The sequence below is a fragment of the Mauremys reevesii genome, linkage group 7, assembly GCF_016161935.1.
Source record: "Mauremys reevesii isolate NIE-2019 linkage group 7, ASM1616193v1, whole genome shotgun sequence".
NCBI classification, from domain to species: Eukaryota; Metazoa; Chordata; order Testudines; family Geoemydidae; genus Mauremys; species Mauremys reevesii.
In genome coordinates, this window is record NC_052629.1 from 87856879 (window position 1) to 87881625 (window position 24747).

A 24747-nucleotide genomic window follows, 5' to 3' on the forward strand; every position below is an offset into this window, starting at 1 on the left:
TGATATCCAGCCAGTCATGGAATGATTCTTTAATATATGAATGTATTCAACTCCTTTTCTAATTATTATTAATTTCTCCTATCCCCCTTCATTATTAATAATAAAAATAAGGATGTTTTAAATATTATTGAGAAGCATAAACTGTGTGACTTTGCTCTGTTACAGCTGCTCATACCCTACCCAATTAAGTAGACCTTATAAAGAAGCTTCTTTCTAAAGTTTTGGAAATATGTTTTAATTATTCCAAGGACTGACGTACTCAGCTGTACCAGCATATTTCTTTTCTGCTTCTATTTCTTGATTGATGAATAATTATGGAATTACAAATTCCCCACTGCCATTCCAAGTAATAAATTTGGCAATAGATTTGAGATGAGTTATCTAATTATGAGAAATGAAAGCTGTTTGTATTTTATTTTAACTCTTGGGTTGCCGCAGATGTTTACACGCACCCTATTATTATTATTATTATTATTATTATTATTTATGTTGTCATGCAGTACCACCTGAAGCCTCAAGCACCTGTAGTTCCATTGTGTCAGGCACTGTACAGCCAAATAGGAAATGACAGCCTCTGCCACAAAGACCTTATGAGCTAAACCTTACCAGCAACCTTTTTGTGTCTGGCAAAATGGGAAAATACACAAATATTATACCACATGAGTCTGTAATAATTCTACAGCACTCATATTAGTACTTTTAAAAATAAAATAAAAACAAACACTTTGCCAGTGAAAGGAAACACAATTTTGCTTTTGTTCAGATATCACACTTGAGCAAAACTTGTCTCTTTATACACACACAAACTTTCCTGAGTAAACATTTCACAGTTGTTTGATTTGTTTGTTTTGTTTGCTGCTTTGATTCTTCCCCTCCCCCCCCTTTATTCCAGGCATGGTTGGGGAGGTTTGTTGAATCAGGGCTGCTGTGGCTGGCTCAATATGCAGATTGTGAGACATGAGATGTATATCTGCCTAAGTGACTAGTAATTTCTGCCAATATATTTTTCATGTTTAAAAAAATAGGAAATTCAGTGTCAAAAACTACATTAACACAAAGTTAAAATTGCTTGGTGGTAAGAGTGAATGGGTTGTAAAAGGAAATGAAGAGCTTGTACATTTTACCAATTGGGATTGGCAGAATAAAGATGTGTGTTTTAATGGGGCATATTTGGGCATTGCTGAAAGAGGGAATGGGCAACCTTAACTGTGAATTTCCTGGTTTTCAGAAGTTTGAATTTTGCTCAACGCCACATTCTACAAGGGATGACATACCCCCAAGTACTGTTAACTCTGTGGTAATGTGTATTTTTGCTGTTGAATTAATCGTTTAGTTTAATTGTTGTCTTAAGTCTATATTGTATATAAGTCTTTGTCACAGCTGTATGCCCTCCATCCAATTATAAAATACACATACAGTGCTAAGGGTGTAAACACGGAGAAATAAAGCGCATCAGAGAGTTGTTACTGAATATGTACAGTGTTGCATGTCCTAAAGAGGGCTGCTCAGATGACTGCTCACCCTAGTAAGGGAGGGGCCTAGAAAAGGTGGCCTAAAAATTGCCTGTCCTACAACAGCTGGCCAGCAAGCCACGGCTGGCAGTTTAACCCAATCTGTGGCCGAAACCAAAAGAAAAATTTGAGAAAACTTACCATTGGTGTATGGAATGTTCATACCCTCATGGATCGAGAAGCTGTTGCAAGACCTGAGAGAAGGACAGCTCTCATTGCTCGAGAACTAGCCCGCTACAACATTGATATAGCGGCATTAAGCGAAACAAGATTGCCTGGGGAAGGTTTCTTGAGCGAAACAGGAAGTGGTTACACCTTCTTCTGGAAGGGTAAGACTGAAACAGAGGACAGAATACATGGAGTTGGTCTGGCAATAAAAACCTCATTGATGCATCAACTCCCAGACCTTCCAGTGGGTATCAATGAAAGATTGCTGAAACTACGCTTCCCACTAAATGCCAAACATCATGCCACCATCATTAGTGCGTATGCACCCACTCTAACATGCTCTGACAACTCAAAGGAACAATTCTATGAAGATCTCGACAGACTGATCAAGGCCACACCTGTAACAGACAAACTACTCCTACTTGGAGATTTCAACGCCCGAGTTGGGGCTGACAACGAGAACTGGAAAGGAGTAACCGGGCCACATGGTGTAGGCAAAATGAACAGCAATGGACTACTCCTTTTGAGCCTTTGTTCTGAAAATGACCTGACCATTACCAACACTCTGTTCCAACAAGCGGATAAATACAAAACGACGTGGATGCACCCTAGGTCCAAACAGTGGCATCTGATAGATTATGCCATAGTCAGAAGGTGAGACATCCGAGACGTAATGATCACCAGAGTAATGCGAGGCGCAGAGTGCTGGACAGACCACAGATTAGTCAGGACGTCTCTCCAACTTTACATCGCTCCCTCTCGGCACAAACGCCCTAAGCATGTGCGACCTGCTTTCAACATAGCCAAACTGAAGGATGCTCAATGTTTCAACAACTTTCAGAAGAGTCTTGATGACAAACTGACATCCCACGGACAACTGATCGGTACTGCAACCAGAAAAGTGGGACCAGTTCAAGCAGATGGTGACTGACACAGCAATAACATCTCTTGGACCAAAGAAAAGAACACATCAGGATTGGTTTGATGAGAACCAAGAAGAAATATGCTCAGCTCTGGAAGTAAAGAGAAAAGCCTTTATCGAATGGCAGAATGATCCCTCCTCAGTCTCCAAATGGGACCATTTCAAGTACCTTCAGAGCAAAACACAGAAAGACCTCCATCAGATACAAGACAACTGGTGGGAGAGCAAAGCCAAAGAAATCGAGCACTATGCTGAGACCCACAACTCAAAGATGTTCTTCAGTGCTATTAAGACTGTCTATGGACCTTAAAAACTAAGGACCACCCCACTGCTCTCATCAGACAACACAACGCTGATTAAAGATAAAGAAGGCATCAACGAAAGATGGCGAGAACACTTTAGCAACCTTCTCAATAGACCATCAACCATGAATAATAACATCCTCAGTGAAATTCCACAACAACCTGCTCTGACAGATCTTAACTCTGCCCACTATAGATGAGATTAAGAAAGCTGTTAGCCAGATGAGTTCAGGAAAAGCTCCTGGAAAAGATGGGATACCAGCAGAGAGATACAAAGCAGCAGGTCCAGCAGCACTAGCAGCGTTACACAGTGTGATCATCAGCATCTGGGAAGATGAAAACATACCTCAGGACCTCCGCGACGCTACTATTATCTCTCTTTTCAAGAACAAAGGCAGCAAAGCAGAATGTGGAAAGTATAGAGGCATATCCCTCTTCTCCGTTGGAGGGAAAATCATCGCCCGCATCATCTTGAACCGCCTAATAGCCAGTATTTCTGAGGCAAATCTACCTGAAAGTCAATGTGGTTTTCGACCTGTCCGGAGCACAGTCGACATGATGTTTGCTGTCAGACGAATACAAGAGAAGTGCATTGAACAGAACATGCACCTGTATGCTGTCTTCATAGATCTGACAAAGGCGTTTGATACCGTCAACAGGGAAGCCCTTTGGACTATTCTAACACGACTTGGCTGCCCAAGAAAATTTGTCCAGATTATACGCCTTTTTCCTGACAGGCGAAGTATTGTCTGATGGAGCCACATCTGCCCCCTTCAACATCACCAACGGCATGAAACAAGGATGTGTTCTCGCTCCTGTCTTATTTAACCTGTTCTTTGCATGCGTCCTCAACCATGCAATGAAAGATCTGGATCGAGGTATATATTTGAAATACCGGCACGATGGTTCACTTTTTGACCTCCGTCGCCTGAATGCAAAGACTAAGACAGTGCAGAAACTCCTTCTTGAGGCACTCTTTGCCGACGACTGGGCCCTCATGGCTCACACTGAAAATGATCTTCAGCACATTGTCAACAAGTTTGCCGAGGCCTCGCAACTCTTCGGACTAACTATCAGCCTCGGAAAGACAAAAGTTCTCCATCAACCTGTACCTGGATCAAATGCTTCTGTCCCAAGTATCTCCATTGATGGCACTCAGCTTAAAGTAGTGGAGAACTTTAAATACCTGGGTAGTGTCATATCCCACGATGGATCACGGGATAATGAGATCAACGCACGAATATCCAAAGCAAGCCAGGCACTTGGCTATCTGCATGTCAAAGTTTTAAACCACCACAACATCCGAATGTCAACAAAACTGCTTGTGTACAGAGCTGCTGTTCTTTCATCTCTTTTGTACAGGTGTGAAACATGGACACTATATAGGCGTCACATCAAGCAGCTCGAAGCATTCCACATGCGTTGCCTGCGCAGCATCATGAAGATCCGCTGGCAAGACAAAGTGCCCAATCTTGAGATTGGGCGACAGAACACAGTGGCGTGCAACAGTCAGAAATACCTGCATCGCCTTTGAGGAAGACCGCTGCCGGCGTCTACAAGAGGCACACGAACGACGTCACAAAGCACCAGCAGCGCACAACCCACTGACTGCGAACTTCCCATGCACCGTCTGCAGCCAAATGTGCACCTCTAGAATTGGCTTGTATAGCCATCAGAGGGCACACCATGAGACCAACAATAGATGATTTGCTCAGTTTTGTCATCATCGGATCGATGGACTACCAAGAATAGTGTTGCATATAGTATATATGACATAGTACTGCCTGTTTTTAATTTCTAAGAATCAAAATCTGGTCCTAGTGCACAGCCAGATTGACTGAGGTGTATGCATGGGATTTTACTGTAAAGAATCCCACGTCCACTCTACCCCCTCAGGTATTCCGTGTCAGCTGCTGCTTTCTTAGGGCCCTCAGTAGCCCTCATTGATATTATGCTTTCCTGATTATTCCCCCGTAGGGGGAACGGACAAACCTGGCCAGCTTCCACTTTGGCCCCAAACCTAACCTGTACAATTTTGTGGCACACGAGTGGTGCAATACCCCTTGCATAGGTCCTGGGAAGTCCCCCTGCCTTGCCATGTAGGGGAACATTATTAGCTCTGCTTCAGTCAAGGAACTTCATATGCACAAAGTGCGGGAGAGGAAGGGGTCACATGAACAAAAGATTTAAAAGGACATTGGCCAGATAAAAATCTACTTTACTCAACAGCCATTCCTAGTCCAATGTTTGAGTAACACGCCAAGCACATATTCTTACCCTAGGGTTTTGATAAGTGTAGGGTGGAGTCTTAGTGTCTAGGTTGGAACAGTTGGACAGTGACACTGCTGTTAGCTGGAGACAGTGATACTTTTACTAACGTTCTCAGAATGGAACTGCATCTGTGTACTGCAAATTGTCCTGGTGCTTTATGAAAATTCCTGTTCAGGAGCATAAATACTTGTGAATAAATAGATTAGGTATCCAGGATTTTATATCAGTGAGGAAATAGCCAATACCGTCTTTGAGTATTCAAAAGCCTGGACAATAATTTTAGGTGACTCTGTCCTTGTCTCTCTCCCCCAGCCATTGTTTCACTCCTAAGGGGAAGCTGGATCTGGCTTTAAAACTCTCAGCCACTGTTTCAACCTTTGTCTTTTGTACGCCTTAATTTTATATCCTGTCTCATTGAAAAGCAGAGTAGCAATTTCTTACAAACTACAAATAAAACAGAAACCTTTGAAAAAGAGCTTGAGTTTTTTAAAAGAATGTTAGATACTAATTATAGTGATACATTTAACTGTCAGGTTGAGAGAGACACCAGTGGAATAGCAAGATTGATGGACTTATGCCCTTTTGACAGATGTATGGTATGCATTGAGTCATTCAAATAATTCATTGACTGCTTTCCTATAGCCATTATGGCTATTATTGGCCTATAGCATATAATTTTTATGTAATACCCTTCCCTGGACTATCCAAACATGAAATGCATATGTTTTCAGAATTCTGTCTCCAGTAAAAACATCTTCAATAGAGAAAAAGTTCATAGGTTCATTTAACAGACCAGTTAGGTTAATGCAGAAATCCTGCTTTATCTCTTCAAAGGGTTTCACCTGTGACACTATCCTGTAGCTTAGATTTTATTTATGGTCCACATCAGAAGTAAGCATTTATTTTGTTGATGAGGGTGGGATATGAATTATGTGAGGCGGGGAATTAGAAATGCTACTAAAATGACAGTGTTCCTGAAAAATTAATTGTAGCCTTCAGAAGAGGTGGTGGCTGTGCCAGAAATTATATTTCATTAAGATTAGGTTTCTGTTTTTAAGAATATGATAGTTGGAATTAAATATTAAAAAATTGATCAGCTGTGAAGAAGTATTGGAGACTCAGCATGTATTACTCATTTTTATGATAGTGCCCATATGAACAAAAGGATCCCATTTTGTGAATAAAAGGCCAAATAACATGTAATGCAGTACAATATTCTGTTTCATTTTCATCCCATTTAATTTGTACAGTTTTGGATAATTGTTCAGCTTTTAAAACTCTATTTATTGAGGTGTCAATATCAGTGTAGAAAAGTATGTGTAAGACATCTTTAAGACCCTTCCTATCTGTCCATCCCAGCCTCCTGCTATTGGATTTGGAGTCCAGCTACTTGTGCTGAGGTCTGAGCACAGCTGCCAAGATTTTAAAATAAATTTTGTGAGGGATAATTATTTAAATAAGATGAAAGTCTGTGGAGACACTCAACATGCACATGCTTATGATCACTACCCGGATACTGGAGAGTTTTTGTGCGTTGTGGTGGATTTGAGCATTTTACAGATCTTAACTACTGAATCATCACAACCTTCTACTGAGTTACCTATTATTACACCTATTTTGCAGATGGGAATGTGATGGCAGAAAGGGTCAGTGCCTGATTTCAAGAGAGGCAGAGCACCCGAATCTCCCATTGACTTCAACTTGAGTTATGGGCACGTCTACAAGTTAATTCCTAAGTGCCTTCATTGACTTCTTGTCAAAGCTGTGATTAGCATGCAGGCATTTCTTATCCTTGTGCTTAGTCCACTACACCATTTTGCTTTCAATTCCATTGAGTTTCCTGAGAGAGAGATCCGGCAGGGTCCCCAGTGCTATCAGCAGCCCTTCCATGGCTGTGTATGTATTTGGGTTCTGTCCAAGTATCAAAGGACTCATAGCCATGGTTTTCATACCCAAATGGTTTGTATCACTTCACATGTTCACGGAGATCTTCAAGACGAGAAGAATTAAAAGTTCACCACCTTAAAAACTAAGCAAAAAAATGCTTTAAGATTCTCTTTTACATGGTGAGGTTCCCCTCAATTGGGGAAAGGGAAGGAACCACAGGTACAGACTTTGCCACCTCTATATTTTTGGCAGTACCTTTTTCTTAATTTAAAGTGATATGTTTTAAAAGCAAGCAGGGGTGTGGAGATAAAATGTATATTGTTATGAATTATATTTATTATGGTAGTGCCTGAGGACCAACCCAAGAGTGGGGTCCCATTGTGCTAGGCACTGTACAAACACCAATAGACAGTCCTTGCCCACAACACACACAAGCAGAGTAAACAACGTGATGGAGACAAACATGGTGTGAATTTTGAGGTGTTTTGAGGGGAAGAGGGCTTTATGTGTGGGGATCAGCGAAATGGAAAGAAAAGGGGAGTGAACCGAGCTGGGTAGGGAAGGAGAGGGTAGGAAGGGCAGGTGTGATATGAAGCGGAGGTGAAGAGATGGTGAGGGCAGGGGATAGGGAACAGTCAATCACCACAAGGCAGAGAAAGTCAGAACTTTCTACAGTCATGACTGGAACGTCCAAAGGTGAAAGAGGTTCCTGCCTTAGCTGAATCTGCTCCTGTTGCAGTCTTTCGCTGTCTGTTCTTTACACTTTTCCCCCCAAGTTCACATGATGGGGGAGGAAAAAAGGGTACCTTGTGGGGCAGAGTTGGGGTTAGGGGGAGTCTCTCCTGTACGTTTTTATATTACTCTATGTGTATTTACTGGAATGTTTCATGAATGTGCTAGAATTCGAAGGCAGTGTGTTTGAATTCAGTCGATTCATGTTTCGTTTTTCTTACGACAGCAGCTTGGTGAGACAGGGCAATGAAGGTGGCACTCATTTTTGTAAAATACTGTGTATACAAGGTTACACCCAAATTTTGTGTGCGTGGATGAGACTTTAATATGCTGCTCCACTATTTGTCATCTTATTTTATTCTCATTCTATATTTTTATATCACTCTTGTTCTTCTTTTATATTTTTTCTCTGCATTTGTAAAATTTTAAATGCTGCCAAATTAACCTTTGTTTTTCTGTATAATTAGACTTGAAAGGATTAGATTTTAATCCGTAAATGTCAGTAAACAATTTCACCATACACACACAAACTGATGAAAAAATATTTCCATTGATGATGATGATTGAAATTTATAGATAGGCAAAGTAAGAAAGATGCTGCTTGAGAACTTCGTATATTTTGACATGTGGTGATGACGATTTGTGTTTTAACAGTTATAAACTTCTAAGTTTTTGAATCTCAACATATACATTAAATAAATCTGACCCCTCCCCATAATTTCCAGCAACTGTTAAAATGTAAATAGATAAAAATTGAAAACAATGTATGAAATGTATTGATATTTTCCATAGAAATTATAAAAAAAATTTGGACTCTGTCAAGCCTATATATAAATATATGCTCTGCACCAAACTGAACATTTACTTACTGCAATAGAAGTGAACAGTGAGGTGCACCATCTACTGGTAAGTGAACTCAACTACATTACCACCATCACTTAAGAGCGCAGTTTTAAAAAAAGAACATGTATTTTAATAATCTTTTACAAAATCCCCAAATTTCAATAGTTGTTCATGTACATGTGTGTACTTGCACACTAAACTTTACACAAAATGCGTGTGTGTGTGTGTGTATACACACACACACGTATTTATAATGTATTACCATAGAAATTATAACGTACATTAACTTTGTATTTTGTCATGCCTGCCCTTAATCTTGTGGACTGTGTAATATTTCATTTGGACAGGAAAAATAATAGAGTACGGTTGACCTTCAGCTAAAAATTCACTTCCCAAATACCACCAGCATCATGCTGAAACAAAGCATTCATGTGTAAATTAGTGTCTCATAGAAGCCTTTAATTCTTCAGGATTTCTTAGATGAGTAGGAGACATTTTGTGCTGGTTAATTCACAGATAGATTTATTTTAAAAGAAGACAAGTGCAAAATGTTCTCTTACAGTTATTTCCCATTTTATTTTTAAGATTAGAGTATTAAAATCTATCCAGTAATTATGTAAATCATCCATCCATAAAGGTTCTGATTTGCATTATCCTTATGAGTGCACATACATTTGAGGCCTGTGATACATTTGATCATTTATCTGTATTATGGGCAAAAATATAAAAATGACAGTGATATTAATAGGTTTAAGAAGGACTGTTTGGTGCAATTTGAATAGCCATTCTTTTCAAAGACTTAGAAGATGAATAGCCAGTGTGCTTGAAATTCCATTATACCATGAAAGCAAGTGATTTTTTTTTGCCTATGTCAATGAAAAAATTGTTTAGGCTCTGATCAGGGGAAAAGGTTAGAAATTTCCTTGGATCCTGCTTTCATACATGGCCAAACTATTTGAAACTAATGGAGCTAAGTCAGAGGATTCAGTGTTGGTTAGAATTGCAAGTGTCTCCTGGAATGGAAACGTCATTCAAACTAGTCTCTTCACCATTCTTCTCCAACAGTTGTACACCCAGCTCTATAGGGAGGAAAAATTAGTCTTCCTCAGTCATGTATCATTTTGTAATGAAAACTTAGGTAATATCTGGATCAACCCTCCCTGAAGCTGCTATTCCGCAGCAAGGGCCTTCACACAGACATCCCCTTAACAATGTGCGTTCATTTTTTATGGATATTTTGTTGTATATTCTTGAATTGTGCACTAGTCTATGCTAAAGCCTCCTGTTATTTTTGCTTCTCTCCCCACATACACACGTGCGTCTTTGCTGCATCCAGCTGTTATGTCTTTTAAACTGTAAACTCTGTAAGGCAGGGACTGTCATTTACTATATGTTTATACAGTGACTAGCACACTAGGACCCTGACCTGGTTGACTCCTCTAAGGCTGTGTCTGCACTATGAGCTAAAGATGTGATTTCCCTGCTCATGTTCTCATCAGGCTACCACAAGGATAAATAGCAGGGTAGCCACGGTAGTCCAGGTAGTAGAAAGTTCAAACCTGCCTGAAACCAGTGAACTATCCATGCTATTGCGGCGGCATTGCTATTTATACTGTCATTAGCTTGATGAGAACTAGTGCAAATATCTGTACAGGAGCAGGGGAATCACATCATTAGCTCATAGAGTAGATATAGCCTAAGTTCTATGGTAATATATATGGAGGGTCTTTTTCTAGCCAATAGCAGATGTTTTACACCTTTTATAAATGTACTTACCAGATGAGCAACATGGTTCAAATGACCCTTCCTCCATGTTTGTTCTTTTTTGATTCTCTAATGCATGTTCAGTTGAGTTCACCTTGTTCAAATATGGACATGAAGGAGACATGTTGTAAGGTCCTGCTGCAGGATCAGGCTGCTTTCAGCAGCTCTGAAATGGAAGCCTGCAAAGCATCTGACGATAGGCGCCATTTAAATTATACAAGTATCACTGAAGACTGAGGAATTTTATATTTTATAGAATTTGAAACAACAGAGGTACAGAGTATGATGCTTCCCATCTGTCTAACGGCATTTGGGTAAAGATTCGATCTCAGATAAGACTTAATAGAGGTCTTATTGTTCACTTTGTGTCAAGTAACTGGAGCCTATCTAAGACAAAAATTATATGTGAATAAAATTAATTGCTCTAGTAAGTGAAATTTGGGGGTTGTTTTAAAGATACTTGTAAGGCATAAATAAATTGGTGCAGTCTTTTTAATCCTTACATTTAAGAAATGATGAGACAAGACAGTCCCTGCAAAAACTTTGTACAAAAGTCAGTAGTATGGAATTTGATCTTCCAAGAGATACTGAGTTTAAGAATGGTTTTTATGAGGTGCAGCAGTTTCTAATGAATTTGCTGAAGATTTAAGGCAATTTTTTCTTGCACCAACAGAAATATTTAAATCAATAATTTACAGAAAGATGATTTGGGATTTCAGAAGAATTTTTAGAGGCAGGATTCTGCATCTAATATTGTACAGAATGAGTTCCGATTTTGGCCTGAAATAGTACAGTGGAGTTGTTATAATAAAAGAAGAAAGTTTAATTTGTGAAGAATAATCAGTACACAGTCTTTTTTTGAAAAAATGCTCAAAATACTAATCACTGTGTTCAGCACGGTTCAAAAACTAATATAGACTGTCCCTGCTTTGATGGATTTATAATCTGAGAGTCCTATTTTGCAAACGCAGAGCATATGCCTAACTTCATTCATTCTGTTGACATATTGTGGGACTACTCAGGTACGTGGTTGTAGGATCAGGGCCTTAAAGACATCAGGGCCATAACATATGGCTGAAATGTTGCATTGAGGCGTGTCCAAAATAGAGTTGCATATAGTCCAAACAACCCTTCCACAGTGGGATACCCAAACATTTTTTCTTAGTATCTCTGTCCCTGTAAAAACAGGGCCACTCCAAAAGTGATTATTCTGTTTTATAATTCTTGATTGTCCAGACTAGTCAAATGGAATGTGATCTTCTCAAAATCTGGTTCAAAAAAGTTGGTGAACAGTGCTAAATTAGCGGGCTAGATCCTTATAGTTACACAATAAATAGAGCTATGCTGATTTGTGCCGGCTGTTCTCTTCTCTATATAGGTTTTAGGGCTGTCAAGCGATTAAAAAAAAATTGTGATTAATTGCATGAGAAAAAAACAATAGAATACCATTTATTTTAAATATTTTGGATGTTTACTACATTTTCAAATATATTTTCAATTACAATGCAGAATACAAAGTGTACAGTGCTCACTTATATTTATTTTTTATTACAAATATTTGCACTGTAAAAAAACAAATGTATTTTTCAATTCACCTCATACAAGTATTTAAAAGGTTCATATGTCCCTTCATGCTTCAACCACCATTCCAGAGGACGTGCTTCCATTAATTTTTTTTAATTGCGATTAATTTTTTTCGGTTAATCGTATGAGTTAACTGTGATTAGTTGACAGCCCTCATAGGTTTTTATACTGCTTTCATCACCATAGCATGTGAGCCCCTTTAAGTAGTGCATTAAGCATTGTGACTACATATCTCTTGCATGGTATTTTTTTCTTTTGTCCTCTCCTCAGGGAAGAAGCATGTGTAGCAGTGTGTGTTATTTTGGCAGGATATTAGATTTGTGGTTTTGTTTTGTTTTAAAGTATACATGTTGCTGTGTATTTATGTTATAAAAGACAAGGTCAAAGAAATGCGAGTCAAAGAAAAACTGAAAATCTGACTCAACATGGTTACCATGTATGTGTATAATCTTAAAAGATTACAACAGTGGGACAAATTTAGTTCTGCTGTAACTGCACTGAAATCATTGGCGGTATATTGGAGATTAATGGATACCAGTGCTTTCCATAATCCTTGTCTAATTTTTGAATTTTTATTCTTAAAAATATTATTAATCTAAGACTGTACTCAGCCAAGCAGAAAATCTTCCTGGTGCAATTTATTCAAGTGATGAAATGCTGGAGGTGCTGCACTGAAGCTATGTTTACTTATGTATGGTTGCAAATGAATTAAAATCAGTTATTTTGGTGACAGTCTTCAGCAGTCTTCTGTTTCTTGTAGTACTCTATTTCATTCTAGCTGTCTTTTCCTTACATCAGAAAAATGTGGACTTTATCAAAGGTCGACAGCTCATAAGGACTACAGTAGTACCCAATTAACTCTTGTCTTGATCTTGACTATTCCTACAATAATTTAATGGCTGCGGGCATTGTTTTGACGTGTCCATTTCCTATGTGTTTTCCCCTAGAATGCAGAAGGATTTAACATGAGCATCCCCATGCCAGGTCACCCTGTGAATTTTTCTGAAGTCACGATGGAACAGGCTCGAAAGGATGTGGCACAGCTTGAACGGCTCATTGATGCTCATGATATTATTTTCCTGTTAATGGACACTAGGGAAAGTCGATGGCTTCCTGCTGTCATTGCAGCCAGCAAGAGGAAGGTACAGTAGATATGCCTTGTTAATATTCCTGTAGTCATACCGCAACTCTCACTTAATGACTTGCCATGTATGGTCAAAAGTACTTGACAGGAACCAGCAATTGTTGACCAATCAGCCGGAATTATATCATGCTATTGCATGGATTAGCCAACACTTCATTAATAAAACAAACAAACAAAACAAAACCCCCAACCAACAACTTCTCTGTAAACTCACCCAGCAATATACAATATCTGGGTTGATCATATCTACCTAAAGTATTTATGTGGCCCCTGTTAGCATAACATCTGAGTGCCTCACCATTTGTAATGTAACTATCTGCACAGTCTCTGGTAAGAAAGTATTATCCCCATTTCACACATGGGAAACTGAGGTACAGAGAAAGTAAATGGTTTGTCTGAGGTCACACAGGCAGTCTGTGTGGAGGAGCAGGGAATTGAACCTGAGTCTTCTGAGTCTCAGGCTAGTGTCACAACCACTAGAGGATCTTTCTTCCCTTGAAGGCAGTGGCACTACATGTGTAAGTGTTTCCAGGATCAGGCTCTGAGACATTCACTCTGTGCGCATTAGTTCTTTTACAGTCAATTTACCTGAACCAAATTAAAACATACAACAGAATCAGTGAATATGAACAAGTTTACCCATAACTGCATGCTTTTAGGAATCTGTTCCTGAGTGTGATTCTTACTAGAATGTAATAAAAATTAAAATAGAGAATAGGAAACAATGTGCTCTTTTTTAGGTTAAGTGAGAATAACTGCCTCTCTCTAACTCATGGCCCTTTACCTTTCTATTAGTCATGCTCTTGAGTGTCAAACTGAGTTCAGGCATTTCCTGAATGGAAGAATATCCTAAATGTCAGATTATAGAATCCTGCCACCAAATTTTTTCAACAAATTAATATTCCACACATTTGGTGCAGATGGGTTAGTTAGGAAACTCTTAATTGCATTGCCCTGCACATTTGATTCCTAAACTATTTTGACCAAGACTTTGTTAAAGGTAAGGTGTTTACAACAACTTCTTTGTCACTTTTTTAAGAGTTAGTGCAAATTAAGTTTACACATCTACAAGATACAAAGTTGGAAAATGCACATGTTAAGGTTTTAAAAGCATGAGAATTGTACCACATAGCACATTCCATATATTTTGTGGCATAAATGTAGTGACATTCATAGCACTACATTAAGTTACAAATTAAATAAAAGAAAGAGTGAAGGAAAATAGTACATATGTATGACACAGCTGAGTCTGTGTTGCTTTTGGAACATTAACTTTTTCACTGTCTGACTTTTTTGTGAATTTTAGCTGTGCAGCCTCAACTTTGCACAAACATAGTTTTTGCTTGTAATTTCTTAGTTGTTTGGTGATTTTTTTAAGAATAAGAAAGTGATTGGACAATAAGAAGAGAGAGAATCCAGAATTGCTTGTGATACTTACAAGCAGGCTTTTGGTCTTGTAAGTTCTTTGCATGTGTGCATCTCCCTTGGAGTGTGCACCTGTAGACTTAACCAAACTTTCTCTGCGCTTGGTCATGAACATTTTTAATGGCATTTTAAAATCCTAAACTAATTATGTTCCAACCTAGCAATCCTCTTTGAGGAATGTGTCCATGTCAAGTCTTAAACATCAACCCACTTTTCTGTGGCCCTATTTATAAGGGTGAGTAAAATTCTGTTTGGTGGCCACCAAGAATAGAATTTTTTTTATTCTTTCATAATTAAAAATTGGTAAGATATTTTATTCTCAAAACTACAACAACAACAAAAATCATGTTAGAATAGAGCTCAGACATAAAAAAAATTCCACAAAAATTGAATTCTTTAGAAAGTTATGAACATATGAACACTGGCCATTTATAATCAAGATGATTTTGGTATCTCAACAATAGTCCTGATCACCAATGAGATCTGTGCAGTTGAAACTCCATGCCTGAATGGAGCCCCATTAAAGTCATTGAAGTGCCTGAATCCTTTTATCCAGCTCCATCTTAAGGTACAGTGACTATAGGTCTGTGCCTAGGACTTCAGATAAGATTTTTATCGTTCATTTCCAAACACACTTTGTGTCTTGCCCTCATAGATGCAAAGAAAAGTTTGAAAATGTGACCAGAGTATAAGTGATGCTTGTTTGACTTTTCAGACAGCTTGAAACCATAGGTCCAAGAGACATGAACTGGTCCATTCATCTTAACACTGAAACCTGCTGCCAGCCCCTGAGGGGATCAACCACTGGGGGAACCACACATGGTGGTGTCTGGGGCCACAGACTGGCTTAGTTCAAACCTGCCTCAGTCTGTGCCTGCACAAATATTTCTCCATCAGGAAACCCAGTATTTTAATTACTTTTTGTTCTGAAATTGATTGCCACATGTGGTTCCAAGGTATATCATTATTGTTTTCTTTGAATTATTAGACAACACAGTACCCAACTGGTCACACCAAGAGCTATCTCAGGCTGAATACTGTATTTACTGATTCTGTCATTTTAACAATCAGCTGCATTGCTGTTTATAGTGAGTAAGACTTAGAGTAAAATAATATGAGGACAAGTATGTCAATATGATATGAAGATGGAGGGAGGACATTTTTCATTTAAACAAGTCAGTTACCTAAACTGTTTTGGCTTTATTGTGGGGAAGGGAAAGAATCTAAAAGCTAGAATCTGAAGAGCTGCAGTATACTGTGCAGTCTCTTCCCTAGCATTTTAATGAGAATGCTGTGCTTCAAGGGACAAACTGAAGACAATTTAAAGTTAAAATAGTAGACAAACCATCAAATGTGTCTCTGATCTGTCAGCTGGGGGTAAAGTCATTTATGGGCCACACTACTGAAAAATAACAGGAATTTGATGAACCATTATGTCCTTTCATATTGGCCTGTGAGTTTTCAGGTGAAAATGAATGAGAAACGTAATGAGGTTTTGCATAATCCTCTGCCTTAATACAGACTTTTCAGCAGTCCACACTGTGCTTTGGCAGTCACTTCCGAATTTCTCTTAGCTATTTAAATATTACAAGCAAAAAACTACTTTAAAAGACCATTATTAAGGGTGCAAAGTCAAGCACTCAAAAGTTAGGAAATGCCAGAATTAAGGTTGCCTGTGCAATCGTAATTTGGCCACTTGTTCATATGCATTATCACATAGTCTTTAATTGTAATATCAGACTATTTTCCCCTGGAACCCCTCCCTCATTCAGTGCACAGAATGAACTGTGCTCACTTAATGAGCAGCTATTCAAAATATTTTCACCTTGTCATTCAGTATGTGGCCCACTGCCTTATTTACCACACTCTCTTCAAACTCTGCTCTGAAGACAGAATTATTATACGCTATCCAGATTCTGCAACAAATGGAAAAAGGGTCCTACAGACAGCAGCTTTCTTTACTATACAGACCTGATTCATCCCCAGAGCAGGTCCATTTTATGCAGTGAATGAGTCCTCCCAGTTTCAATATCCCCTCCTGGATTCCTCACCTAATCTCAGTGTCCGCCAGGTTCCCTGTCTCAGCCTCTTTGGTCTGACATTGCCAGTTCTGTCTCCACACTCAAGCTCTTAATCAGATCTGTCTCCCTTCTCTCTGGGTACGTCTACACTACGGGATTATTCTGATTTTACATAAACCGGTTTAGCAAAACAGATTGTATAAAATCGAGTGTGCGCGGCCACACTAAACACATTAAATCGGTGGTGTGCGTCCACGGTCCGAGGCTAGCGTCGATTTCTGGAGCGTTGCACTGTGGGTAGCTATTCCGTAGCTATCCCATAGTTCCCGCAGCCTCCCCCGCCCCTTGGAATTTCCGGGTTGAGATCCCAGTGCCTGATGGGGCAAAAATCATTGTCGCGGGTGGTTCTGGGTAAATGTCGTCAGTCACTCCTTCCTCTGGGAAAGCAACAGCAGACAAGCATTTCACGCCTTTTTTTCCCTGGATTGCCCCGGCAGATGCCATAGCATGGCAATCATGGAGCCTGTTTTGCCTTTTGTGACTATCACCGTATGTGTACTAGAGGCCGCTCACAGAGGCGATTCAGCAGCGCTACACAGCAGCATGCTTTTGCTTTTGCATGACAGCAGAGATGGTTACTAGCCATACTGTACCATCTACCATACCATAAATTGGTAATAAGATGATCATGGTTACCAGTCCTTTTGCACTGTACCATTTGCTGCTGTCATAAGTGCTCCTGGCTGATCAGCCAGGGGCGCAAAAGCCAAAATTGGGAATGACTCCCTGAGTCAAACCCTCCTTTTTGGTATCTAAAAATAGAATCAGTCCTGCCTAGAATATGGGCAAGTGTACTAGAGAACCACTGTATCATAGAACCAGAGAGCACAGCTGCTCTGTGTCAGATCCCACAGAAATTATGAGCTGTATGCTATTCACAGGGGGTGGTCCTGCAACAGCCCCACCTGTTGATTCCGTTCTTCCCGCAGCCGTCCTGGGCTACCGTAGCATTGTCCCCCCACTTGTGTGATGAAGTAATAAAGAATGCAGGAATAAGACACACTGACTTGTTAGTGAGAAATGAGTGGAAGGCAGTCTCCAGCTGCTATGATAGTCCAGACAGGACAGTAAGGAGTGTGGAGGAGAGGAGCCCAGCATCCCTCTGCTAGTCCAGGGGCAATTGAATCTTTTCTTCACACATGAAGGGTGGGGGCTGATGGAGCTCAGCCCCCTGTTGCTATGATGACGATGGTTATCAGCCATACTGCACCATCTACCAGGAAAAATTAGGGCCAGGCGCCCTTGATTGACCTAACTGATGCTAGTCGGCATGGTTACCAGTCCTTTTGCACTGCCCCATGTGCCAATAGGCTGATGATGAGGACGGGTACCAGTCATATTGCACCATCAGCCACCCATGGCGGGGGAGGGGGGCGGGAGCAAGGATGTTGGTGTTGAGTGCTGCAGCATCGCATCTATCTGCAGCATTCAGTAAAGATAGGGTGACATGTTAAAGAGTCAAGAGAGGATTTTTTCCCCTTTCACTTCTGGGGGTGGGTGGGGGGTGCATAAATTGCCGAGCTATGCCCTGACCCACCGCGGACACTGTGTTTGACCCTAGAAGCATTTGGAACTCAGCCAAGAATGCAAATACTTTTCGGAGACTGCAGGAACTGTGGGATAGCTTGAGTCCTCCAGTCCATGAGCGTCCATTTGATTCTTTGGCTTTCCGTTACGCTTGTCACGCAGCAGTGCGCTGAGCCCCTGCTATGGCGTCTGTCTGGAGATTTTTTAAAAATGATTTTGAATTTCGTCTTCTGTAATGGAGTGCTGATAGAACAGATTTGCCTGCCCTTACAGCGATCACATCCGCATGGTCCATGCGGGAGCTCTTTCTTTATTTTGATTTTTAACTGCATCGCCACACGTGCTGATCGGAGCTCCATGCTGGGCAAACAGGAAATATTCAAAAGTTCGCAGGGCTTTTCCTGTCTACCTGGCCACTGCATCAGAGTTCAGATTGCTGTCCAGAGCGGTCAGTGGTGCACTGTGGGATTCGATCTGCGGCCACACTAACCCTAATCCGATATGGTAATACCGATATTAGCGCTACTCCTCTCGTTAGGGAGGAGTACAGAAACCGGTTTAAAGAGCCCTTTATACCGATATAAAGGGCCTCTCAGTGTGGACGGGTGTGGCGTTAAATCGGTTTTACGCTCCTAAAACCGGTTTAAACTCCTAGTGTAGACCAGGCCTCTGCCTCAGTGCTTCTCCATCCTAGTCTTCCCCCTACTTCCCAGTCAATCTCATTTCCCCTCCCCCCCAATCTACTGGCTCCTAGTCCAGGGGTAGGCAAACTTCTTGGCCCGAGGGCCACATCTGGGTGGGAAATTGCATGCAGGGCCATGAATTTGGGTAGGGGTGTGGGAGGGAGTGCAGGGTGTGGGGGTAGCTCAGGGCAGGGGGTTGGGGTGCAGAGTGCAGGAGGGGGCTCAGGGCAGGGGATTGGGTTGCAGGAGAGGTTCGGAGTGTGGCAGGGGGTTGGAGTGCAGGAGAGGGCTCAGGGCAGGGGGTTGGCATGCAGGAGGGCTTCGGGGTGTGGGCTCCGGCCCGGCGCTGCTTACCTGGAGCGCCTCCGGGGTGGCAGCAGCGCGTAGCGGGGCTAAGGCAGGCTCCCTGTCTGCCCTGGCCCCGCGCCGCTCCTGGAAGCGGTCGGCACCACATCCCTGCGGCCCCTGGTGGAGAGGGCTCTGTGTGATGCCCTCGCTGTGGGTACTTTCCCCCAAAGCTCCCCGGTCCCAGCCAATGGGGAGCTGTGTGTGTGTGGGGGTGTCGGCAGGTGGAGCCTTCTGCCCCCTGCTCCTCCGGAGCTGCAGGGATGTGGTGCTGTCCCCTTCCAGGAGCGGCATGGGGCCAGGGCAAGCAGGGATCCTGCCTTAGCCCCATGGTGCCATGGAGGTGGCAATCCCGCAGGCCAGATCCAAAGTCCTGACAGGCCGGATCCGGCCTGCAGGACGTAGTTTGCACACCGCTGTCCTAGTCTGTTTCATTGCTAGCCAGTCCCAGGTCCACCCTTCCCAGTCCTGTATTCTTTGTCCAACCTCACCAGCCTCCAATCCCTGTACCCAGGACGACTCCTCCTAATCTACTCCCTCCCTGAAGATCTGGTTCTTTTCCCCCTCTGCATTCAAATCAGGGTAGTATCATCTTCCTTGCTGCCTGGGCTCAACGGGGTCATTGGAAGGACAAGCAAGATGAGCTCCCTGCTCTCAGTGCAGGTGTCTGGACCTGGCCTGGCCCGCAGAAGCCCAGAGCTGCAGTTTCTGGGAAGTCCTGCGCAGCCTGATGCTCAGTGTCTTTGGGGAATTTAGTTGCAAAAACTGAGAAGTCAAAGTCTGATCAATTTGTCCAAATTTGGGTGGATTTTCACAGGGATGGTAAAAGGTGCATCTCTGACACAAAGGCCACCCCTTGCCAAATGTCAGCATACTTCCTCCAAAATATGGAGGTGCTAGAGCTTTCAAAAAAGGTCGCCCAGAAGTTTTTAATATGGGCAAAACAAAGTATATTTCCCTAGCCTCATTCTTGGAAAGAGATGAGCCATTTTGGCTGAAATTTTTTGAAAACATTCAGCTTGAGGTAGACACCTGACATGAAAAATTTCAGTTCAACCTGTTAAAAGTTTGGAAAAGCTATAAGCAACTGAAAACGGAGTCTTATGGTGGGATGTGTGAGGCAGCCTTAAAAATAGATGGTGCTATCAACCCCTCCTATACTACTGGTGTTTTGAATATGGGCTATTCCCTCTTATCAAAGATCCTGTGTGCTTGTTGTTGAAATGAAGTTATAATCCTGTATTGCTTGCTGTTGAACTGGCTGTGTTGTCACAGATTCAGCACTGTGATGTCACTACACAGGATCGAGGAGGAGGATAAACAATTATATACAATAAGGAAAAAATACCCTTGTTAGAAATGCACACACTTTTGAAAATCATCACATTCCCAGGTCAGTCATTAAAATCATGACAGATTAATAATTATTTATAATAAACAATGATATTACTATAGTGCCTGGAAGTCCTAGTCAGAGACCAGGATTATTTTATTTATTTGTTATTTAAATTAAAGATAGATTTATTTTATAAGATGAATGTATTTAAAATAAATGTGAAATTATTACATTTGCCAAGGCCTAAACTTAAATGATTTAAATAGATAATAGTAAGTAAAATAATATAAATTTTAAGCAGTACATGTTTGCTGCTTAAGTTTTAAAGAAGGATTAGACCAGTGAACTGGTGGAAGTCACTGGTGAAGGATCTGGAACCAGAGTTTGAAGTGCTAAAATGGTTTTTGATAGCAGTTTCCTCTTCTGCAGGTGCAAGATAATATTTTCTTCATTTTATTCAACTAGTTCAGTTCAATGATTAGTTCAATGATTAGTTCACTGAAAGTTAAGAATAAATTAAGAATTGAAAATTAAGGCAATCTTGTTTACCTCTCCAAATATATGAATAAAAACTAGGTGCGAGAGGGTGAGATCTACTGGTTCTAAAATCTTGAAGGACATATTGACCAGAAACAATCAGTTCAATTCACTAACTACAGATAATACTTCCTTTGTTTAATAAATCAGTTAGTTTTAAATGCAAAACATGTTTTGATAAATATCCTGGATACAGAAGAAAAGTAATTAAGGTACTTCTATTTAACTGATAAAAACAATTTTAAATGCTTTTTGTGCATTATTAATCAAATTCAATTTCTATCTGAATAGAACTTGGCACAAATAATGAGTAACAATTAATCATTACTAGTAATAAGAAATGTATCATTTACCATTTTCTAACATAAAAATGTAAAAATTAGGAATCTGAATAAATGTAAATTAAGCTACATAATTGCTTAAATAAAATATGCACCTGGTTAACATAACGAAGCATGAAATTTAGTGTAAAGGCTATATTGTTGCAATCAGCGTGTTTTTCTGATTACCAGCCAATAAGAATCCTCTTTTCTTAAGGAAAATAACTAGACTATACAAATGCAAAACATGATTAAAATCAATGATTTAAATCAAGGTGTCCTGCTTTTTAATTTAAATCATAATTAAAATTGATGAGTCAAATCACTTTGATTTAAATCATGTCACCCTGATACAAATACAGAATGTTTTAACAGTGGCCATCTTTTCCTGAGGGCTCAAATCCCACTAAATAACTCGCATTATATTTACAATAATAAAAGCAATTCACCAATTTGCAGTGTAAAACTGCCTATCTAGAGTGGCTAACATTACAGTACTTGGCTTGGCTTCACAGTATGCCTTTCAACATGCTAATTGTGCAATTAACTTTGCATCCTGCTATGTCTCATCCATATTTTTAGTGAAACCTGTTGGTCTAGTTGTTGATCCTATAATCAGTCCTATTACAGGCATAATGGGTGTTTTCCCATATCTGTGTAGCTATTTTATTTTTCATATTCAGTTCCATGCTCAAGTGAATCCCTGTCGCATCCTTTGAGGAGAGAATAGAATTGTGTGTTTCTTTCTTCGAGTGCTTGTTCATGTCCATTCCAATTATGTGTGTGCATGTTGTGTGCACGGACGTCGGAAACTTTTAGCAGCTCCTGTCAGGACGGCAGAGGAGCCCCCTAAAGGACACCCTTATGGCACTGTATATGGTACCTTGCTGGCCCAACCTCCCTTCAGTTCCTTCTTACTGTCCGTGGTGGCATTGGAACGTGTTCTCGCTTGCAAGTGATCCCTTAGCAGTCTAGTTTTACCAGTTAGACAGTTTGTTGTTAGATAGTTAATAAGTTAGGTACAGTTTAGTTAGAGGTGACTGGGATTTAGTTCCAGCCACCAGCATTGGGCTGTGGGACATGCCGCAAGCCCAGGAGTTTAAAGCTTGCGCTACCTGCCGCAAGTCTATGCTCAACAGTGACCCCCCACGACTCCTGCCTTAGGTGTCTGGGGGAGGCAGACCAGGTCGAGTGCTGCAAAATTTGCAAGGCTTTCGTCTTAAGCAGCTGCTCATGGAGGCCGCGTTACAACCAGCGGCCCAGACCGCCCAGTACCAGGCCCGAGCTCTTCGGTGAGAAGTGGCCCGACATCGGTGCGCGATTTGGCACCAGGCTCTAGAGATCTCTTGCACCATAAATCCCCGGCACCGAGACTACCAGCCCTGGCACTGCTCAAGTTCCCTGGCACCAGCCAAGCGCCATAAGAAAGGAGAAGGAGGACGCTCCCCTCAAAGAGCAACTAAAACACTCAGAGAGGCTCCTACAGCTCAAAGACAGGACTCTGTTTCCCATCAGGAGCTGGAACCGTTGAGTTCAGCGCCCAGCAACTTCAGCACGGACCAATGTCTAGAGGAGGTCTTGGAACCACCCCCATCCATGCCTGACATATATGAGGCTGCAAAGAACCTCTTTGACCAGTCAGCACCCAATCCCCTCCCATGCAGGGAGAAGCCTCCGGCACCACCCAGACAGGTGCCATCCAGAGGGAAACCGGCAATCGTGAGCCATTCAAGGTCATCGATCTGGCACCACTCACGGCACCGCTCCTGTTTGAGCTCACCACTGCGCCACTCCCTATCACCGACAACCCCACATGAGCTTATGGCACCGGATGAAGAAGCGCCCTCAGCTCCACATTGTCCTCGGTCACTCGGCACCGAAGCAAGATACCAGCCATTTCCCTGGCACCGTATGCTCTAGGGCAGTCGAGGTCTCGGGATAGCCGGTACCACTTACCATCCCAATCCTCTCGGCACCAGTCCCCAGCCTGCACCTCTTGGCACCCCCTGGTGGCTCAAGAATCATCGGCACCGCCTTGGTCCTCCCGTTCAGCCTCCTCAGACTCTGAAGCCGACTCAGGCCTCTTGAGTTATAGCTGGCACCAGACGAGCAGTAGAGAGTTCCACACAGCCTGGCAGCTGCAGTGGCCACCTCCGGGGCAGGCCTGTGGGGTCCAAAAGGGCCATGATCACCAACAGGGCACATTTTCTAGAGCCTCCGGGGGTCGGTGCACTCAATGTGACACCATTCAAGGTCGCCGTATGAACGCACCTTGAAGGCAAGAGAGGCCATTCTCTCTAGACCAATCTTGGACCCTCCACCCCGCAGAGCAGCCAACAGAGGCAGGTTCATTGCCCGCCCCACTACTGAGAGAGACAACCCCAAGACCTCAGGAGGCACAGTCTGCCTCTCAAGAGGTGACTGCCTTGACAGGCCCTGACATGGCCCACGACTATGGGGGATTACAGGAGGGTCAGGACGAGGGCAACCATCTTCATGACATGTCCTCATCCTCCCCAGATGAAGCAGTGGTGGGAACATCTGTATCAGGACCCCCACCTATTGACCATAGGGCCCCATCAGGAATTTCTCCGTCGAATTGCCCTTAATATGGGCCTTCAGGCGGAAGAGGCTGTCAAGCCTGAGGATCCGATGGTTGATATCCTGGCTCCGGAAGAACCCTCAAGGATAGCATTGCCACTGATCAAGACTATCCAGAGTAATTATAAAACAAACAATCTGGAAAACCCCGGCTTCTATTATCCCAACAGCCAGGGGAGTGGAGAGAAAATACTTTGCCCCATCTAATGGCTATGAATTCTTGTTCTCCCACCCTGCTCCTTGGTCATGTCAGCCATAAACAAGAAAGAATGCCAGGGTCATCAGGCCTCAGCACCAAAGTCCAAATAGGTCAAACGATTGGACCTCTTTGGCAGGAAGGTCTACTTCTCGGGAGGCCTGCAACTCAGGATAGCCAACCAACAGGCCATCCTTAACAGACACAATTTCAACTCTTGGAATGCTCTATCCAGGTTTAAGGATCGCCTGCCACAGGATTTGCATGCAGAGTTTTCTGTGCTAATTGAGGAAGGAAAAACAGTAGCCAAGACATCTCTGCAAGCCTCCCTCAATTCTGCTGACTGTGTGTTCAGAACCATATAATCAGGAGTGGTTATGAGGCGTTCAGCATGGCTACTGGCGTCATGCCTCCCTCCTGAGGTCCAGAACACAATGCAAGACCTCCCTTTCAAAGGCTCTGGCCTTTTTTTTTTTTTTTTTTTGGAGCAAATGGACTCCAGGCTGCATAGCCTCAAGGATTCCAGGACTACAATGAAATCCCTGGGAATGCATACACCAGCAACCCA

The 24747-nt window shown here is 41.9% G+C and overlaps 1 protein-coding gene across 8 annotated transcripts in view; it reads left to right on the top strand.

Annotated features, from left to right (window-relative positions):
* ATG7 (autophagy related 7) overlaps positions 1-24747 on the top strand; it is a 301957-nt gene that overhangs the window by 38776 nt on the left and 238434 nt on the right. For all 8 annotated transcript variants that reach the window (XM_039547597.1, XM_039547600.1, XM_039547598.1 and 5 more), the window contains one exon: positions 12932-13126. In XM_039547597.1, coding sequence (XP_039403531.1) covers positions 12932-13126 — 195 coding nt within the window. The remainder of the gene's footprint in view (positions 1-12931; positions 13127-24747) is intronic.